This window comes from Carassius gibelio, chromosome A20 (genome assembly GCF_023724105.1).
Source record: "Carassius gibelio isolate Cgi1373 ecotype wild population from Czech Republic chromosome A20, carGib1.2-hapl.c, whole genome shotgun sequence".
NCBI lineage: Eukaryota > Metazoa > Chordata > Actinopteri > Cypriniformes > Cyprinidae > Carassius > Carassius gibelio.
In genome coordinates this window covers 1,733,004-1,749,971 of record NC_068390.1, presented here as the reverse complement: position 1 = coordinate 1,749,971, position 16,968 = coordinate 1,733,004, and the positions used below count along the sequence as shown (strand labels likewise).

The window sequence follows — 16,968 nt, the reverse complement described above, 5'->3', positions numbered from 1 at the left end:
ATTAGTTTTTGTGCATATAACTTCTAACACATTAAAAACTGTCTTACAGCATTGCAGAAAACATTGTATTTCATACGGCATAAACATCTTTCAGTTTGGCAAGATTTGCAATGAATATTGAATGAAGCCGCTTTCTCTAATAGAGAGACAAGCTTTTGAGCAGATTTGGGCTAGATTTCACTTCATTTGAACAGAAGCACAATTTCAACATTACTGGACTCAGAAACCTGTAATCTGACAATCTTGAGCTTTGAAGTCCTAACATTTGTTTTTGTGCATATAACTTCTAACACATTAAAAACTGTCTTACAGCTTTGCAGAAAACATTGTATTTCATAAGGCATAAGCATCTATCAGTTTGGCAAGATTTGCACTGAATACTGAATGAAACAGCTTTCTCTAATAGAGAGAAAAGTTTTTGAGCAGATTTGGCTAGATTTCACTTCATTTGAACAGAAGCACTATTTCAACATTACTGGACTCAGAAAGCTGTAAACTGACAATCTTGACCATTGAAGTCCTAACATAAGTTTTTGTGCATATAACTTCTAACACATTAAAATCTATCTTACAGCATTGCAGAAAACATTGTATTTCATAAGGCATAAGCATCTATCAGTTTGGCAAGATTTGCACTGAATACTGAATGAAACAGCTTTCTCTAATAGAGAGACAAGCTTTTGAGCAGATTTGGGCTAGATTTCACTTCATTTGAACAGAAGCACTATTTCAACATTACTGGACTCAGAAAGCTGTAAACTGACAATCTTGATCATTGAAGTCCTTACATTAGTTTTTGTGCATATAACTTCTAACACATTAAAAACTGTCTTACAGCATTGCAGAAAACATTTTATTTCATAAGACATAAGCATGTTTCAGTTTGGCAAGATTTGCACTGAATATTGAATGAAACAGCTTTCTCTAATAGAGAGACAAGCTTTTGAGCAGATTTGGGCTTGATTTCACTTTATTTGAACAGAAGCACTATTTCAACATTACTGGACTCAGAAAGCTGTAAACTGACAATCTTGATCATTGAAGTCCTAACATTAGTTTTTGTGTATATAACTTCTAACACATTAAAAACTGTCTCACAGCATTGCAGAAAACATTTTATTTCATAAGACATAAGCATGTTTCAGTTTGGCAAGATTTGCACTGAAAATTGAATGAAACAGCTTTCTCTAATAGAGAGACAAGCTTTTGAGCAGATTTGGGCTTGATTTCACTTTATTTGAACAGAAGCACTATTTCAACATTACTGGACTCAGAAAGCTGTAAACTGACAATCTTGATCATTGAAGTCCTAACATTAGTTTTTGTGTATATAACTTCTAACACATTAAAAACTGTCTCACAGCATTGCAGAAAACATTTTATTTCATAAGACATAAGCATGTTTCAGTTTGGCAAGATTTGCACTGAATATTGAATGAAACAGCTTTCTCTAATAGAGAGACACGCTTTTGAGCAGATTTGGGCTAGATTTCACTTCATTTGAACAGAAGCACTATTTCAACATTACTGGACTCAGAAAGCTGTAAACTGACAATCTTGACCATTGAAGTCCTAACATATGTTTTTGTGCATATAACTTCTAACACATTAAAATCTATCTTACAGCATTGCAGAAAACATTGTATTTCATAAGGCATAAGCATCTATCAGTTTGGCAAGATTTGCACTGAATACTGAATGAAACAGCTTTCTCTAATAGAGAGACAAGCTTTTGAGCAGATTTGGGCTAGATTTCACTTCATTTGAACAGAAGCACTATTTCAACATTACTGGACTCAGAAAGCTGTAAACTGACAATCTTGATCATTGAAGTCCTAACATTAGTTTTTGTGCATATAACTTCTAACACATTAAAAACTGTCTTACAGCATTGCAGAAAACATTTTATTTGATAAGACATAAGCATGTTTCAGTTTGGCAAGATTTGCACTGAATAATGAATGAAACAGCTTTCTCTAATAGAGAGACAAGCTTTTGAGCAGATTTGGGCTAGATTTCACTTCATTTGAACAGAAGCACTTATTTCAGCATTACTGGACTAAGAAAGCTGTAAACTGACAATCTTGATCATTGAAGTACTAACATTAGTTTATGTGCATATAACTTCTAACACATTAAAAACTGTCTTACAGCATTGCAGAAAACATTTTATTTCATAAGACATAAGCATGTTTCAGTTTGGCAAGATTTGCACTGAATATTGAATGAAACAGCTTTCTCTAATACACTGAAAAAAAGTTTTCAAGCAGTACCTCATCTAATTAATAATTTGTCTTTCAATTTAGTTTACAATTATTTGTTTCATTTTTCAAATAATATTTTTTTCGTTCAAAACATTGTTGAATATAAATATTTTTCATTAAGTGCTCAACGGAAAAATATTTGTTTGGATGAATGTACAATTTCGAGCATGCCTGCGCATGCGTATTAAACAAAAAAAGCGACGACCAGCCACCTGATCTTCAAGTCAACGGTGGATCGCCACGACGCCTTTGAAGGTTAGTAAAATACTTCCGAATTAAGTTAATAATGAATGTTAATGATTAATGTTTTAACGTTGTCTGTTAATGTAGACGTTTTGTACTTTAGTGCCTAACATTAGATCGAGATTAAAATGTTTTACGACGCAACGCTGCTGTGAGACCACATGTAAGTTTGGCAAGCGGCGGAAAATTTTCAGTTCCCGCTCCCGTTTTAAGCGAGGCGAAACAGAGTAAAATGTAATATAACATTCCGTAATCATTTATTTCAGTGTTGTTTGCAAATAGCTGATATCATTATTGAACTAACGTCATTTTTGGAATTAATGCATAAGGTCAGAAATCGGATGTAAAATTTTCATTTCGATTCCTCTCATGGATTCATTTTTTTTGTCTGTTTTAATAATTTGATTATAATTTAATATAACGCTGTTTTTTGTAAAACAGAAGCGATTGATTGGTTGTTCTTGAACGATTCGTTTAATTAAATTCGTTTTGAAAGAGTCTTTAATGTGATTCGGGAAGAACGAGTCGTCTCCAAAAGTGATTTTTTTTCAGCGTCCTGATGGTTCTGGTATTCACCTTTATGGAGTTTCTGGTTTTTGGAGTGGGTCGTTCATCACGTGACAGGCCTGTAAGCTAAACGTTAGGCATAGATATGAACGTTTGGTCATCTCTCGAGTCTTCGATTCGAGTCGTTTGCGTCGTTCGTTGTTTTGTCACGTTCCCGCTTCCCGCTTCCCGGTTCAGTATCTTACAAAAAATAACTTGCAAACTGTTCTGTGTATTGTAAATAATGGCCATATACTTAAACTAATTATGCACGTAGTAAAATGAAATAAACGCAAAAAACTTTTAAAACGTTTTGGGTCTGCCATCCCGTCTATCACAGTGGTTTGGTCCACTGCCTACCTCACCGATACAAACCAGTGCTCCGTGCCATTAAATTAGCCATGTCAAAAAATATTTCTATGAATGATTATAACGTTACCTAGCTTAACTTGTTTATTATTGTAGCTTGTTGGATAAGTGACCCATTACAACTAAATATTAGTCGTGTGTGATCTGATATTAGGCTAATTGAACTGAATATCGATTAATTATCTAAATAAGGGAGGTCCTCTGTCTAAATACTATGGGGAGGGTGCAAAATAATTTATTAATTACAATATAACCTATGAATCTCATTTTTAAACATGTTATGCACACATGCTGTGTACACATCTCTTACAAGTACAATATTGGCTGTATTTGTTTCCCATTCAAAAATTGCTCTTAAGAAATGTAGTTATGGTAGTGGGTAGTATGAACAGGTGTGATGGCTCCCTTTGATCTGAGCATCTTAAGTTAAGATGGATTAAAATATGTGACTGTTCAAATATGAGAATCTTTTTTTCTCTATCTCACCCTTTCACTCACTCTCACTTATATGCAGAATATCTGAGTTCCGAGGTGGAAACATCTGATCAACCATAACCTTATCATAGCTGCTGTTACGGTGGGAGAAACCTTCTAAAACTATTTCTGCAGACTCCAAATTTTGGCAGTTTTGGGGTAAGTTTTGTTTTTGTTTATTTTGGTAGGGGCAGAGGGTTCTTGGTAAACACATGGATGTGGAGATGCAAGCATTGTGGACATTGTTGTACCAGAAGATCTGAACTGCTAAAACATTATAGACTCAGTCATCACCATTATGGAAGGCACCACTTTCTCTGCCTGTATGAAAGCTGCCCATTTTCAAGCAAAACATGGAATGCTCTGCTGAAGCATCTATCTACACACCACCCTTCTTCACATTCCTCAAGAGAAGACATCTCACATTTTAAGTGCCACGTTTGTGACTACAGTCAACTTGCTTCTGAAACGGACTTTTTTCACCATATTGGCCAACATTTAAAAAATAATGAATCAGTTACTTGTATGTATGTTGGCTGTTCATATCAAACCAATGTATATGGAAGTTTCCACACTCACAAATGGAGAAAACACAAAGTGTGTACAACAAGAGATTTAAAACCTGGAATTGTTCATAGATCACACTTTAATCCATCTGCTTTAGATTCAGTTGACTCTGACATTGATTTAAATGAGGATCTACTAGTTGAAGAACCAACTTTGGAAGAACCTAGACATTATACAGAAGAAGTTGAGCTAAAGTTAGCCTCAGTTCTACTGAAATTGGAACATAGTTACCTGGTGTCAAGTGCAGCTGTAAATGTACTCCTTGAGGAACTGCAGTATGTCATTGGGACTGTGTCTATTCCAGACACTCAGAAGACAATTACTGAATTTTTAGTGGATCATAATTGTCAGGTTGTTGGGTCATTAGTCCAAGAGTTAGCCAAAGAACTTTGTACCGCACATCCTATTCAACTTGCTATTGGAAAAGACGGCCCTCTATCTACTGCATATAGGCGCAACAAATATTATAGACGTAATTTCTTTGTAGTGGAATCTGTGGAATATGTATTGGATAAAAAGAACAGAAGATCATTTCAGTATATTCCCTTATTAAAATTATTGCAGCAGGTTTTAAATTGTGAGACTATCCTCAGCAATGCAGTTAATTTAAAGGAGAAACTTCAATCGGTGTCAAGTGAGAAGCAGGTTTACAGATGTCTCTGGGATGGTGAAATTTTTAAAGAACACAGCCTTTTCTCAAATGAGTGTGCAATTTCAATAATTCTGTACATAGATGATTTTGAGGTTTGCAATCCTCTTGGCACCTCACGCAAAAAACATAAAATCTGTGCCCTATACTGGATTTTAGGCAATCTGCCGCCTGGTTTGCACTCTGCATTGTCATCAATCTACTTGGCTGCATTGATCAAAAGTGAGGATGTAAATGAGTATGGATATAGCGCTGCTCTAGAACCTTTAATTAAGGACTTGGTTATTTTAGAGCAACATGGTATATTTGTGAGCAAGTTAGGAAAATGTGTAAAGGGGACAGTGCAATGTGTTGTTGCGGACAACCTGGGTGCGCATGGTTGTGCTGGTTTTGTGGAGAGTTTTTCGAGTGCTTATGTTTGTAGGTTTTGTACGGCCTCGAAACCAGAAATTCAGACAAGGGACGTGGGCAGTGGAACATTTTCTTTAAGGACAGAGGAAAGTCACGCAAGACATCTTAAAACACTTGAGGAGGAATCGTTGGCCAGTTGTTTTGGTGTTAAGAAGACTTGTGTTTTGTCAGAAAAACTTGCTCATTTTAATGTCACTACTGGCTTTCCACCGGACATAGTGCATGATTTATTTGAAGGAATTGTTCCTTTCGAAATAGCTCTTTGTCTTTCTGTCTTCACCGCAAAGAAATACTTCACTTTGGAATTTTTGAATGACTCCATAAATACATTCCCCTTCAAGTGGAAAGATAAAGCAAATTCTCCCCATCCTGTGCCACCTACATATGCAAAAAGAAAAACAGTTGGTGGCAATTCTCATGAGAATTGGAGTTTGATCAGGTTTTTGCCACTTCTCTTGGGACATAAAGTACCTGCTGACGAACCTGCTTGGAATCTCCTCACAGACTTAAAGGACATTGTTGACCTTGTTGTCACACCTGTGCATACTGATGAAACAATAGCTTACTTAAATTTCAAAATCTCTGAGCATAGAGTACGGTTCAAAGAGGTTTTCCCAGACTCAAACTTGCTTCCAAAGCATCACTTTTTGGAACACTATCCACAGCTAATTTATCAGTTTGGACCTCTTGTTTTGCTCTGGACTTTAAGATTTGAAGGGAAACATAGCTTTTTTAAGAGAGTTGTACGACACACTACCTGCTTTAAAAACGTGTTGTTTTCCTTGGCAGAGAGACACCAGTTATCTCTGGCACACCAGCTCTACTCATTCAACTTTCCTAAACCTCTCTTGGAAGTTAAGCATTGCTCAACTGTTAGCACTGATGTCCTGAAAGATGAAATTGCACAGGCTGTTAAACAGAAACACCCAAATGTGAAGGAAGTTTCTTTGACTGAAAATGTAATCTATAATGGATTTAACTACAGACTTGGAATGATCCTTTCATATGACTCAATTGAAGGAATTCCTGCCTTCACTGAAATCATCCAGATGGTGGTCCTCAAAAACGAGTTGGCCTTTGTTGTTCGCAAACTAAGTTCTTGGTACATAGAACACTTCAGAGCTTTTCAACTTGAAACCTCACCTTCAAAGGAGATTGAAGTTCTGGAGCCATCTCAACTGACCGATCCTTATCCCCTGGTAGACTACACAGTTGGGGCTATGCGGCTTATTACACTCAAACGATATATTCACATTTAAGGTTTGTATTTGTGTTTTGATTGGTACATTTTTGTTGTTGTTGTTTTTTTTTCTTTTCAATCTATAAACCTGCATATATATCATCCAAAATACAGCCACATCAGTTATATAGAAATATTTTTACTATTTAAAGTAAATCCTTTCTATTTCTTATAGTCGATTTGATTATTAATGCTGCCTTTCTCTTTTTTACCTTCTAATTTGAGGATCTCAAAGCATGGCAGGCATCACACGGCTCCTGGTTATTTTAGGAGAGGACAACCAGATCAAATTGAATCTGTTGATGAAGTCATCCAGGAAATAAAGTGTGTCTGCGGTCTTACGAATGAAATACGACTTCAGTACAATGATGCTGATTTTGGCACTTGGGTTAACTTAACTTCAACCTCACAACTCAAGGATCTAGGCACTTTGAAAGTTATTCCAGTAGAACCCACTGTTACTTTATTTTTGGAGCCAGTTGGCACGTCTGTGAATAAGGCCAGTTTTCTCAGTCAAGATGATTCAAGCATCTCTGCAAGCTCGGATGACACACTACCCATAAGCAGTGCTTCCTCTGACACCTATAGAAAGGAGCAGTGGCCCAAGGTGTTTGTCATCCCAACTTTCTCTCATTCAACAGAATCCCAACTTAGGGATGGAAATGCTGAGTATCAGAGAAGCCAGGCTAGACTCACTCCCAGTTCCAAAATGCTTTCAAACATTCTGGAAACGCTCGCCGACAAAGTCTATTCTTACAGATCCTATCCTAGCGATGCAGACTTGAGTGAGGTGGCAGAGGCACTCACACAGACACACCCCTGTCTGAAAGAACCTGGGTCCTTTAACCACAGTTATGGATGGAAACAAAGACTTAAGACAAAGATGTATAACTATCGCACATACCTGAAATCGCACAGTTCATCATCTGATGAGCTGTCTGTCAATACAGTGAAAAGAAAGTCCTCGATGGATTCTCACCCTGCAAAGAACATAAAGAAACCCAGGCGAGCTGAGTCTAACCATTACCCATCTCTACCTCTCAACAAGACCCCGGAGTTGATGGAGCAAGAGAGAATTGCCCTATTGTCTGAGGTAAAGAAAAGGAACAATGTCAAAACAATTAGAGAGAAGATGGCACAGACGTTCGCATTTAGGAGGCAAGAAATTGTCGACAAGAAAACACCTTTGCTCAGTATCATTGAAAGATGGCCGGCACTCATTGACGTTCAAGAGGTACACTAGCATTATTCATTATATGAATTTAAAATTTGTTTATTTATTATTTTTTTTTTTTATTTATGTACATTTGTTTGATTATATATACACTATGTATATTCCCAAGGTGAACGCAGAGTTCTTGAGAGTAACCACAATACCACTTGAAGCAAGATTCATGCAGAACCTTGATGAGAAATGCACTGAAATGATAAAGGTTATCAGAAAGAAGGGAGGAGCCATTCGGGAGAAGACAAGGCTGCTGCCAGTTGTAGAAAAGGTATAGATGTTTTTTTTTTACTTTTCTTGCTCACCCACATGTCCTCTCAGGTCCTCAATAATAAGATACATTTTTCAAGATTCTATGAATAAGAAATGGCATTTATTGCATAATAAGAATAAAAATATTTTCTTAATTAAAATAAATTATTTTATTTACATTACATTATTTTTAATTTCACATTTTTTAAATGACTTTACAGTGACTTTGCTGACTACAGGGGGTTAATTTTTACTCTCTTGATGCAGGATACTGACACGGCTACAAAGAGAGAGATTGCACTTAAATGTCTCATCCTTAACATGGGAGAAGCAGTGGAGGACCTCATCAAAGATTTCCTGGTAAGGCAACCTTAAAGTCAGTTCAATCTTTTGTTGTAGTGTGCATCAATGTAAACATAGCAGATGTGTGGACGTAACAAAATCTGCCATGCCCTCTGTTGGAATTTTAGGAGGTTAATCTGGGGGAAAATACAAACTGCTTTGATTTCTGATTCTTTCTTTTTTTTTTCTCCTTTTTAAATTCTTTACCAGGTGTCAGAGAAGGAAGAGGCTGAAGCAATTCTTCAACAGGAAACCATGGCAATATTTGTCTTTAGAGATGCCCAAGCTGTACCCAAAGACATTGGCATCGTACTGGAGGGACAAAAGGTTCTGAGCGAGTTGCCATCCATTGCAAATGCTGTTGCCATTCTCCTGGGGCTCCTTTATACCCTCAATTTGGAATATCCAAAGACACTGAAACTGACATTTGAGTACATACAGAAAGTCATCATGGAGCTGGACCCAAAAGGCATGACCAATAAAGTCAAGCGGCTCTACGACCAACTCTACAATAGAGCTTAATTCAGGGTTCCCACACATCCCTGCAAATGTTTACCCTGCAATTCATTTTGTGTTTGAGTAGCTGGCTATGGTTCGGCAGTTGGTTCAGTATTTTTAGTAGTATAATCTGTCAAGCCTTGGCAATCAGCTGTTCTAAATGCTGCCAATTTATTTAAGTTTACATTGTATTATGACGGTGTACGCAACAACTCCATACTTGCGTTCTGTTTCAAACTTTTTTTTTTTTTTTTTTTTTTTGGCTGGTGGATATTATTTGTTGCATCATAAAAAAAAAAGATTTCTGATGGAAAAAAAAAAAAATCCTAATTCAATGCTTGTCGAATTCCACAGATTTAAGAAAATGTCAATGTTTGCCAGCTACTAAATGTTAAAAAATGTTTAAAAAAATCTGAAAATGTCAAACTCAGAAGAATGTTAAAAATCTGACACTTTAGTAGCAAGTTACGGATATGTAAAATGTTAATAAAATGATGTATTGAAAATGATTGATGTCTTTTTGGATTAGATTTGTATCAGATGCTATTAATGATGTTTCTTAATGGGAATCATGTTTTATTAAATTAATGTTTTTATTTGTATAAAACTAAATTTCTATTAACTATTCTATTAAGATAAATTAAATCTATATCTGTTGGATTGGATAAAGTTAAATATTTCTAATACATATTTCTTAAATTTAAAACAATTGTTTAATTGAATCTTTATATATTTGATTGAGAAAACTAAATTATTCTAATATTTCTTAAATGAGAAAGTTTGTTTTAATTAAATCTATATCTTTTTGTTTAGATCAAAAATATAATTTAAATTAATTTACTTTCATCAACAAGAAAAATATACTTTCTATCAGGTTTTACTAAATAGTTTTCATAGACAGAGAAAATATTGTTTAGAGCAAGTTATTTATTTTTAATTGGTACAAGTAATAAAATATAGATGTGAACCATTACCCTAAATTTTTTTAATTGGTTGAATGAAAAAAATTTTTCAGAGTAGAGAGACAAGCTTTTGAGCAGATTTGGGCTTGATTTCACTTCATTTAAACAGAAGCACTATTTCAACATTACTGGACTCAGAAATCTGTAAACTGACAATCTTGATCATTGAAGTCCTAAAATTAGTTTTTGTGTATATAACTTCTAACACATTAAAAACTGTCTTACAGCATTGCAGAAAACATTTTATTTCATAAGACATAAGCATGTTTCAGTTTGGCAAGATTTGCACTGAATATTGAATCAAACAGCTTTCTCTAATAGAGAGACAAGCTTTTGAGCAGATTTGGGCTTGATTTCACTTCATTTGAACAGATGCACTATTTCAACATTACTGGACTCAGAAAGCTGTAAACTGACAATCTTGATAATTGAAGTCCTAACATAAGTTTTTGTGCATATAACTTCTAACACATTAAAAACTGTCTTACAGCATTGCAGAAAACATTGTATTTCATAAGGCATAAGCATCTATCAGTTTGGCAAGACTTGCACTGAATACTGAATGAAACAGCTTTCTCTAATAGAGAGACAAGCTTTTGAGCAGATTTGGGCTTGATTTCACTTCATTTGAACAGAAGCACTATTTCAACATTACTGGACTCAGAAAGCTGTAAACTGACAATCTTGATCATTGAAGTCCTAACATAAGTTTTTGTGCATATAACTTCTAACACATTAAAAACTGTCTTACAGCATTGCAGAAAACATTGTATTTCATAAGGCATAAACATCTTTCAGTTTGGCAAGATTTGCACTGAATACTGAATGAAACAGCTTTCTCTAATAGAGAGAAAAGTTTTTGAGCAGATTTGGGCTTGATTTCCCTTTATTTGAACAGAAGCACTATTTCAACATTACTGGACTCAGAAAGCTGTAAACTGACAATCTTGATCATTGAAGTCCTAACATTAGTTTTTGTGCATATAACTTCTAACACATTAAAAACTGTCTTACAGCATTGCAGAAAACATTTTATTTCATAAGACATAAGCATGTTTCAGTGTGGCAAGATTTGCACTGAATATTGAATGAAACAGCTTTCTCTAATAGAGAGACAAGCTTTTGAGCAGATTTGGGCTAGATTTCACTTCATTTGAACAGAAGCACTATTTCAACATTACTGGACTCAGAAAGCTGTAAACTGACAATCTTGATCATTGAAGTCCTAACATAAGTTTTTGTGCAAATAACTTCTAACACATTAAAAACTGTCTTACAGCATTGCAGAAAACATTGTATTTCATACGGCATAAACATCTTTCAGTTTGGCAAGATTTGCAATGAATACTGAATGAAACAGCTTTCTCTAATAGAGAGAAAAGCTTTTGAGCAGATTTGGGCTTGATTTCACTTCATTTGAACAGAAGCACTATTTCAACATTACTGGACTCAGAAAGCTGTAAACTGACAATTTTGATCATTGAAGTCCTAACATTAGTTTTTGTGCATATAACTTCTAACACATTAAAAACTGTCTTACAGCATTGCAGAAAACATTGTATTTCATACGGCATAAACATCTTTCAGTTTGGCAAGATTTGCAATGAATATTGAATGAAGCCGCTTTCTCTAATAGAGAGACAAGCTTTTGAGCAGATTTGGGCTAGATTTCACTTCATTTGAACAGAAGCACAATTTCAACATTACTGGACTCAGAAACCTGTAATCTGACAATCTTGAGCTTTGAAGCTCTAACATTTGTTTTTGTGCATATAACTTCTAACACATTAAAAACTGTCTTACAGCTTTGCAGAAAACATTGTATTTCATAAGGCATAAGCATCTATCAGTTTGGCAAGATTTGCACTGAATACTGAATGAAACAGCTTTCTCTAATAGAGAGAAAAGTTTTTGAGCAGATTTGGGCTTGATTTCACTTCATTTGAAAAGAAACACTATTTCAACATTACTGGATTCAGAAAGCTGTAAACTGACAATCTTGATCATTGAAGTCCTAACATAAGTTGTTGTGCATATAACTTCTAACACATTAAAAACTGTCTTACAGCATTGCAGAAAACATTGTATTTCATATGGCATAAGCATCTATCAGTTTGGCAAGATTTGCACTGAATACTGACTGAAACAGCTTTCTCTATTAGAGAGACAAGCTTTTGAGCAGATTTGGGCTTGATTTCACTTCATTTGAACAGAAGCACTATTTCAACATTACTGGATTCAGAAAGCTGTAAACTGACAATCTTGATCATTGAAGTCCTAACATAAGTTTTTGTGCATATAACTTCTAACACATTAAAAACTGTCTTACAGCATTGCAGAAAACATTGTATTTCATAAGGCATAAGCATCTATCAGTTTGGCAAGATTTGCACTGAATACTGAATGAAACAGCTTTCTCTAATAGAGAGACAAGCTTTTGAGCAGATTTGGGCTAGATTTCACTTCATTTGAACAGAAGCACTATTTCAACATTACTGGACTCAGAAAGCTGTTAACTGACATTCTTGATCATTGAAGTCCTAACATTCGTTTTTGTGCATATAACTTCTAACACATTAAAAACTGTCTTACAGCATTGCAGAAAACGTCTCGGGTTACTTGACTGTAACCCTGTTCCCTGAAAAAGCGGGAACGAGATGCTGCGCTCAATAGCGCTAATGAGAACATTCTTTGTTCGACCGGTTGTGAAGCATGTGTGTCAAACACGCCAATAATTGGCTTTAAATAACCTCGGCAGGTGACGTCACTGATAATGTGCACCTGCAGGTTATAAATAGACGTGAAACCGAAACAACCTCAGGTTACCCCTTTGTCTGAAGAGACGTCCGGACACGTCGACAGTGCGGCATTGAGGCGCAGCATCTCGTTCCCCGCTTTTTCAGGGAACAGGGTTACAGTCAAGTAACCCGAGACGTTCCCTTTCAAAAGCTACACTCGATGCTGCGCTCAATAGCGCTAATGGGAACGAGAATACCAACGCCGCCGCACTGTAAGTGTCCGGACCCCCAAGGTTGTGTAGTGTGTGCGCACAAACATCGAAGAGGTCTCAGACATGACCCATGTGGATGTGGACTCAAGGGCATGCGAGCTCGGAGTACCATCGACATCCAAACTATAGAATCTTACAAATGTGTGCGGAAAGGACCGACCTGCCGCATCACACACTTGCTGCAAGGGCGCCCCTCTTGCTCAAGCCATTGAAGATGCAACCCAACTGGTGAAATGGGCACTACCTCCTAGAGGCGAAGTGTGACCACGCGCCTCGTAGGCTAGGGCAATATCAACCCTCACCCAATGTGAAACTGCTTGCCTGGTGGCAGCCGCACCCTTGACTGCGGCTCCCATGGCATATGAAAAGCTGCTCTGACTTACGCCACTGGCTAGTGCGGTGGAAGTAAATCTGAAGAGCACATACTGGACACGGTAAGTGAAGTCTCTTCTGCTCCGGTGTTGTAAATGGCGGAGGACAGGAGACTTTGGAAATTAGTAGGATGGACATCCAAACTATAGAATCTGACAAATGTGTGCGGAAAGGACCAACCTGCCGCATCACACACTTGCTGCAAGGGCGCACCTCAAGCCATTGAAGATGCAACCCAACTGGTGAAATGGGCACTACCTCCTAGAGGCGAAGTGTGACCACGCGCCTCGTAGGCTAGGACAATAGCAACCCTCACCCAATGTGAAACTGTTTGCCTGGTGGCAGCCGCACCCCTGACTGCGGCCCCCACGGCATATGAAAAGCTGCTCTGACTTACGCCACTGGCTAGTGCGGTGGAAGTAAATCTGAAGAGCACATACTGGACACAGTAAGTGAAGTCTCTTCTGCTCCGGTGTTGTAGATAGCGGAGGACAGGAGACTTTGGAAATTAGTAGGATGGAGATCCAAACTATAGAACCTGACAAATGTGTGCGGAAAGGACCAACCTGCCGCATCATACACTTGAGCAGGAACATCCCTCACCCAATGTGAAACTGTTTGCCTGGAGGAAGCCCCCCCCCCCCCCCGGTTGAGGCTCCCATGGCACATGAAAAGCTGCTCTGACTTACGGCACTGGCAAGTGCGGTGGACGTAAGTCTGAAGAGCACGTACTGGATACAGTAAGGAAGCTCCGGAAGATAATTAGGGTGAGGATGCAAAATAGCTTTGCCTAGGAGCTGAACTGGAACAGGATGGCAGGACTGACAAGCCTGTAAATCCCGAAATCTCCTTAGAGAGTTAATGGTCATAAGAGAAACCATCTTAGAGTCAGAAGCCTGGCAGGCGCTGATTCTAATGGTTCGAAAGGGGTGCCAGCCAGCCCCTCGAGCACTACGGCTGAATCCCCTGAAGGGGCCATAGGTCTAGTAGGTGCCTCAACCCCTTAGCCCCCCGAATGAAGCGGGCGACTAAAGGGTGCTTTCCCACATCAATCCCATCAATCAGACCGTGGCAAGCCGAAATAGCGGCCACATAGTTTCTGAGAGTACTAGGGCCTGTGCCTGAGGACAATTTATATTGCAGAAACTCCAGTACTGAAACAATTTGGCAGTGAGCTGGGTCTGCATGCTGTGTCATGCACCAGCCCTCAAAAACACTCCATATAAGGGCATAAGTTCTTCTAGTGGAGGGAGGAAAGGCTTAAAGACGCAGTCTGGGCCACGCATGGGCCATAGCGTCCAGACCCAGGGGAGCTGGATGAGTCAGAGATGTAGAGGGGACATTGTGTGAGGTCCACTTCAGCTACTTGAAATCTTTCTCAGATTTGACTACTTAGGGGTGGAGTTTCCATTTCCCGTGTTTCACAGCTTGTCTGGACAGCAAGTCTGCTCCCACATTCATATGCCCAGGAATGTAAGTCGCCCTGAGGGACAGGAACTGCAGTCTGCCCTGGCGATTTATGTAAGAGACTACAGATGTGTTGTCCACCCGCACTAGGACATGGTAGCCTCTCAACTGCTGGAGGAAGTATTTCAGGGCCAGAAATACAGTCTTCATTTCGAGGCAATTGATGTGCCAATTCGAGAAGATGACCTCTCCAGATCCCTTGGGCTGGACAGCCAACTAAGGCCGCTCCCCAGCCCATGAGGGAAGCGTTTGTCAGTAGCATCTTGTGATGACAACACGGACCTAGAGTGGGACCCAAAGTCAGAAACCGGGGTCTGAACCACATAGATAGGGTACGAAGCCCCTGGCGCGTAACCCTTAATTGCCACTGGGGATTGGCCCTTGGATGAAATCCCTTGGCTCTGAGCCACAACTGAAATGGTCTCATGTGCAGGAGGCCCAAAGGTATCACCGTGGATGCAGCTGCCATGAGACCTAAATCCTTCTGAAAGTGATAAACAGTGACTTTCTGGCCTAGCTTGATGTTCTTTAGGGTGTTTAGAATGGATTTGATGCATGCAGGAGACAGTTGTGCCTGCGTTATGATCGAATCATAATACCACACCCAAATACGTTGTCCTCTGAGCCGGAGAGAGAACGCTTTTCTTGGCGTTGAGTCTCAACCCCAGAGATTCGAGATGAGCTAGGACGACATGCTGATGTCGAAGCGCAAGCTCTTGAGACTGGGTCAAATTCAGCCAGTCGTTTATATACATTTTAAATGTGGATGCCCTGGAGTCGTAGAGGAGCCAGAGCTGCATCCATGAATTTCGTATAAGTGCGGGATAACAAAGCTAGGCCAAATGGAAGAACCTGACACTGGTAAGCTTCGCCCCCGAAAGCGAACCTCAGGAACCTCCTGAGTTGTGGCAATATTTCGAAATGAAAATACACGTCCATAGATCTATGATTGGACGCAGCCCCCCGTATTTCTCTGGGAATCAAGAAATACAGACTGTAGTAGCCTGACTCTCTGTCTGGAATGGGAACACATTCTATGGCCCCTTTAACCAGGAGAGTCTGTGATTCCTGTGTCAACAGATATGCACATGCCGGTTTCACAAAGGTGGAGAGCACGCTGTTGAAACGCAGAAGACGATGTGCAAATTGAATCGTGTAGCCCTTCACTACAGTTCTTTCGACTCATGGGGAGATATTTGGCAGTAGCTTCCACGCTGCCAGCTTTTCCAAAAAGGGCACTAATTGTGACACTTTGTTTGTTGGGGGGGGGGGGTAGGGGGTTTAAGACGTCTGGTGTCCTGAAACATGGCAGGAAGCAACAGAGCATGTATCATTTCACTGGAGGCCACTGCCCCCCGAAACACCGGTGGTGGCGGAGGTTGGTCAGTGATCCCCTAAGGGTGCCAGGGAAGAGCCTTATACTTTGATGGAATTTTCCAGGGCCCTCCCTGAGGGGACACACCCTTTGTCCTGGGCACAGCTTAAGGCCCTTGCTCAGATTTATTATTATTTTCTTTTAATCAGCCTGATACGCCTGCAGGACCTATGGTGTGCAGGGCAGTACTAGTCTGACCCACAGCATGAAATGCGTTCCATCCAAGTGCAGATGCTGCTGCAGTTCCTGTCTTGGCATGAAACAATTGCTGTCTTTTCATATATATATATATTATATATATTTCTTTATTATTCATCATCATAATCATCATCATTTATTTATATTTCTATTCAAATGATGTTGCTCCAGTAGGGGAGAGATAGCAGCTAGCGTCTCTCTGACCTATGAATCATAATGTACAAATTTTAATTTTAAGGCTTTAATCTGGTCACTGCACGAGTCACCACCTAGTAACTCCTCATGTGCTTATAATCGCGAGAGGAGCGCTAGGAGAGAGCACTCTCAATGTCCATTTCAACAAAAGCTAGAGCTACAGCAGCCTCTGCCCAATCCGAAGAAGTGCCTGGGCACGCTTCGGAGGTGGGCGCGAGAACCGTTTGATCTTCCAGATCGGAGCGCGATCTTAATGAGTGGGAAGCAGCTCGTCCCTCATGAGAGCAAGGAGCATAACGCGGATAGGAA

At 39.0% G+C, this 16,968-nt stretch overlaps 1 protein-coding gene across 1 annotated transcript; it reads left to right on the top strand.

Annotated features, from left to right (window-relative positions):
* The first annotated feature begins 7,063 nt into the window (after nucleotides 1-7,063).
* Nucleotides 7,064-9,546, top strand: LOC127938333 (uncharacterized). Its single transcript, XM_052534875.1, has 4 exons — nucleotides 7,064-7,997; nucleotides 8,107-8,259; nucleotides 8,508-8,600; nucleotides 8,793-9,546. The coding sequence occupies exons 1-4, from the start codon at nucleotides 7,473-7,475 to the stop codon at nucleotides 9,102-9,104; spliced, it is 1,083 nt and encodes a 360-aa protein (XP_052390835.1). The 5' UTR covers nucleotides 7,064-7,472; the 3' UTR covers nucleotides 9,105-9,546.
* Nucleotides 9,547-16,968: the final 7,422 nt, after the last annotated feature.

Bases quoted from the DNA above. Each gene is read 5' to 3' on its own strand.
- LOC127938333 (XM_052534875.1), top strand. From the start codon at position 7,473: ATGCTTTCAAACATTCTGGAAACGCTCGCCGACAAAGTCTATTCTTAC. The intron at 8,260-8,507 runs GTATAGATGTTT...CTCTTGATGCAG, and splicing joins TGCTGCCAGTTGTAGAAAAG to GATACTGACACGGCTACAAA. The intron at 8,601-8,792 runs GTAAGGCAACCT...ATTCTTTACCAG, and splicing joins ACCTCATCAAAGATTTCCTG to GTGTCAGAGAAGGAAGAGGC.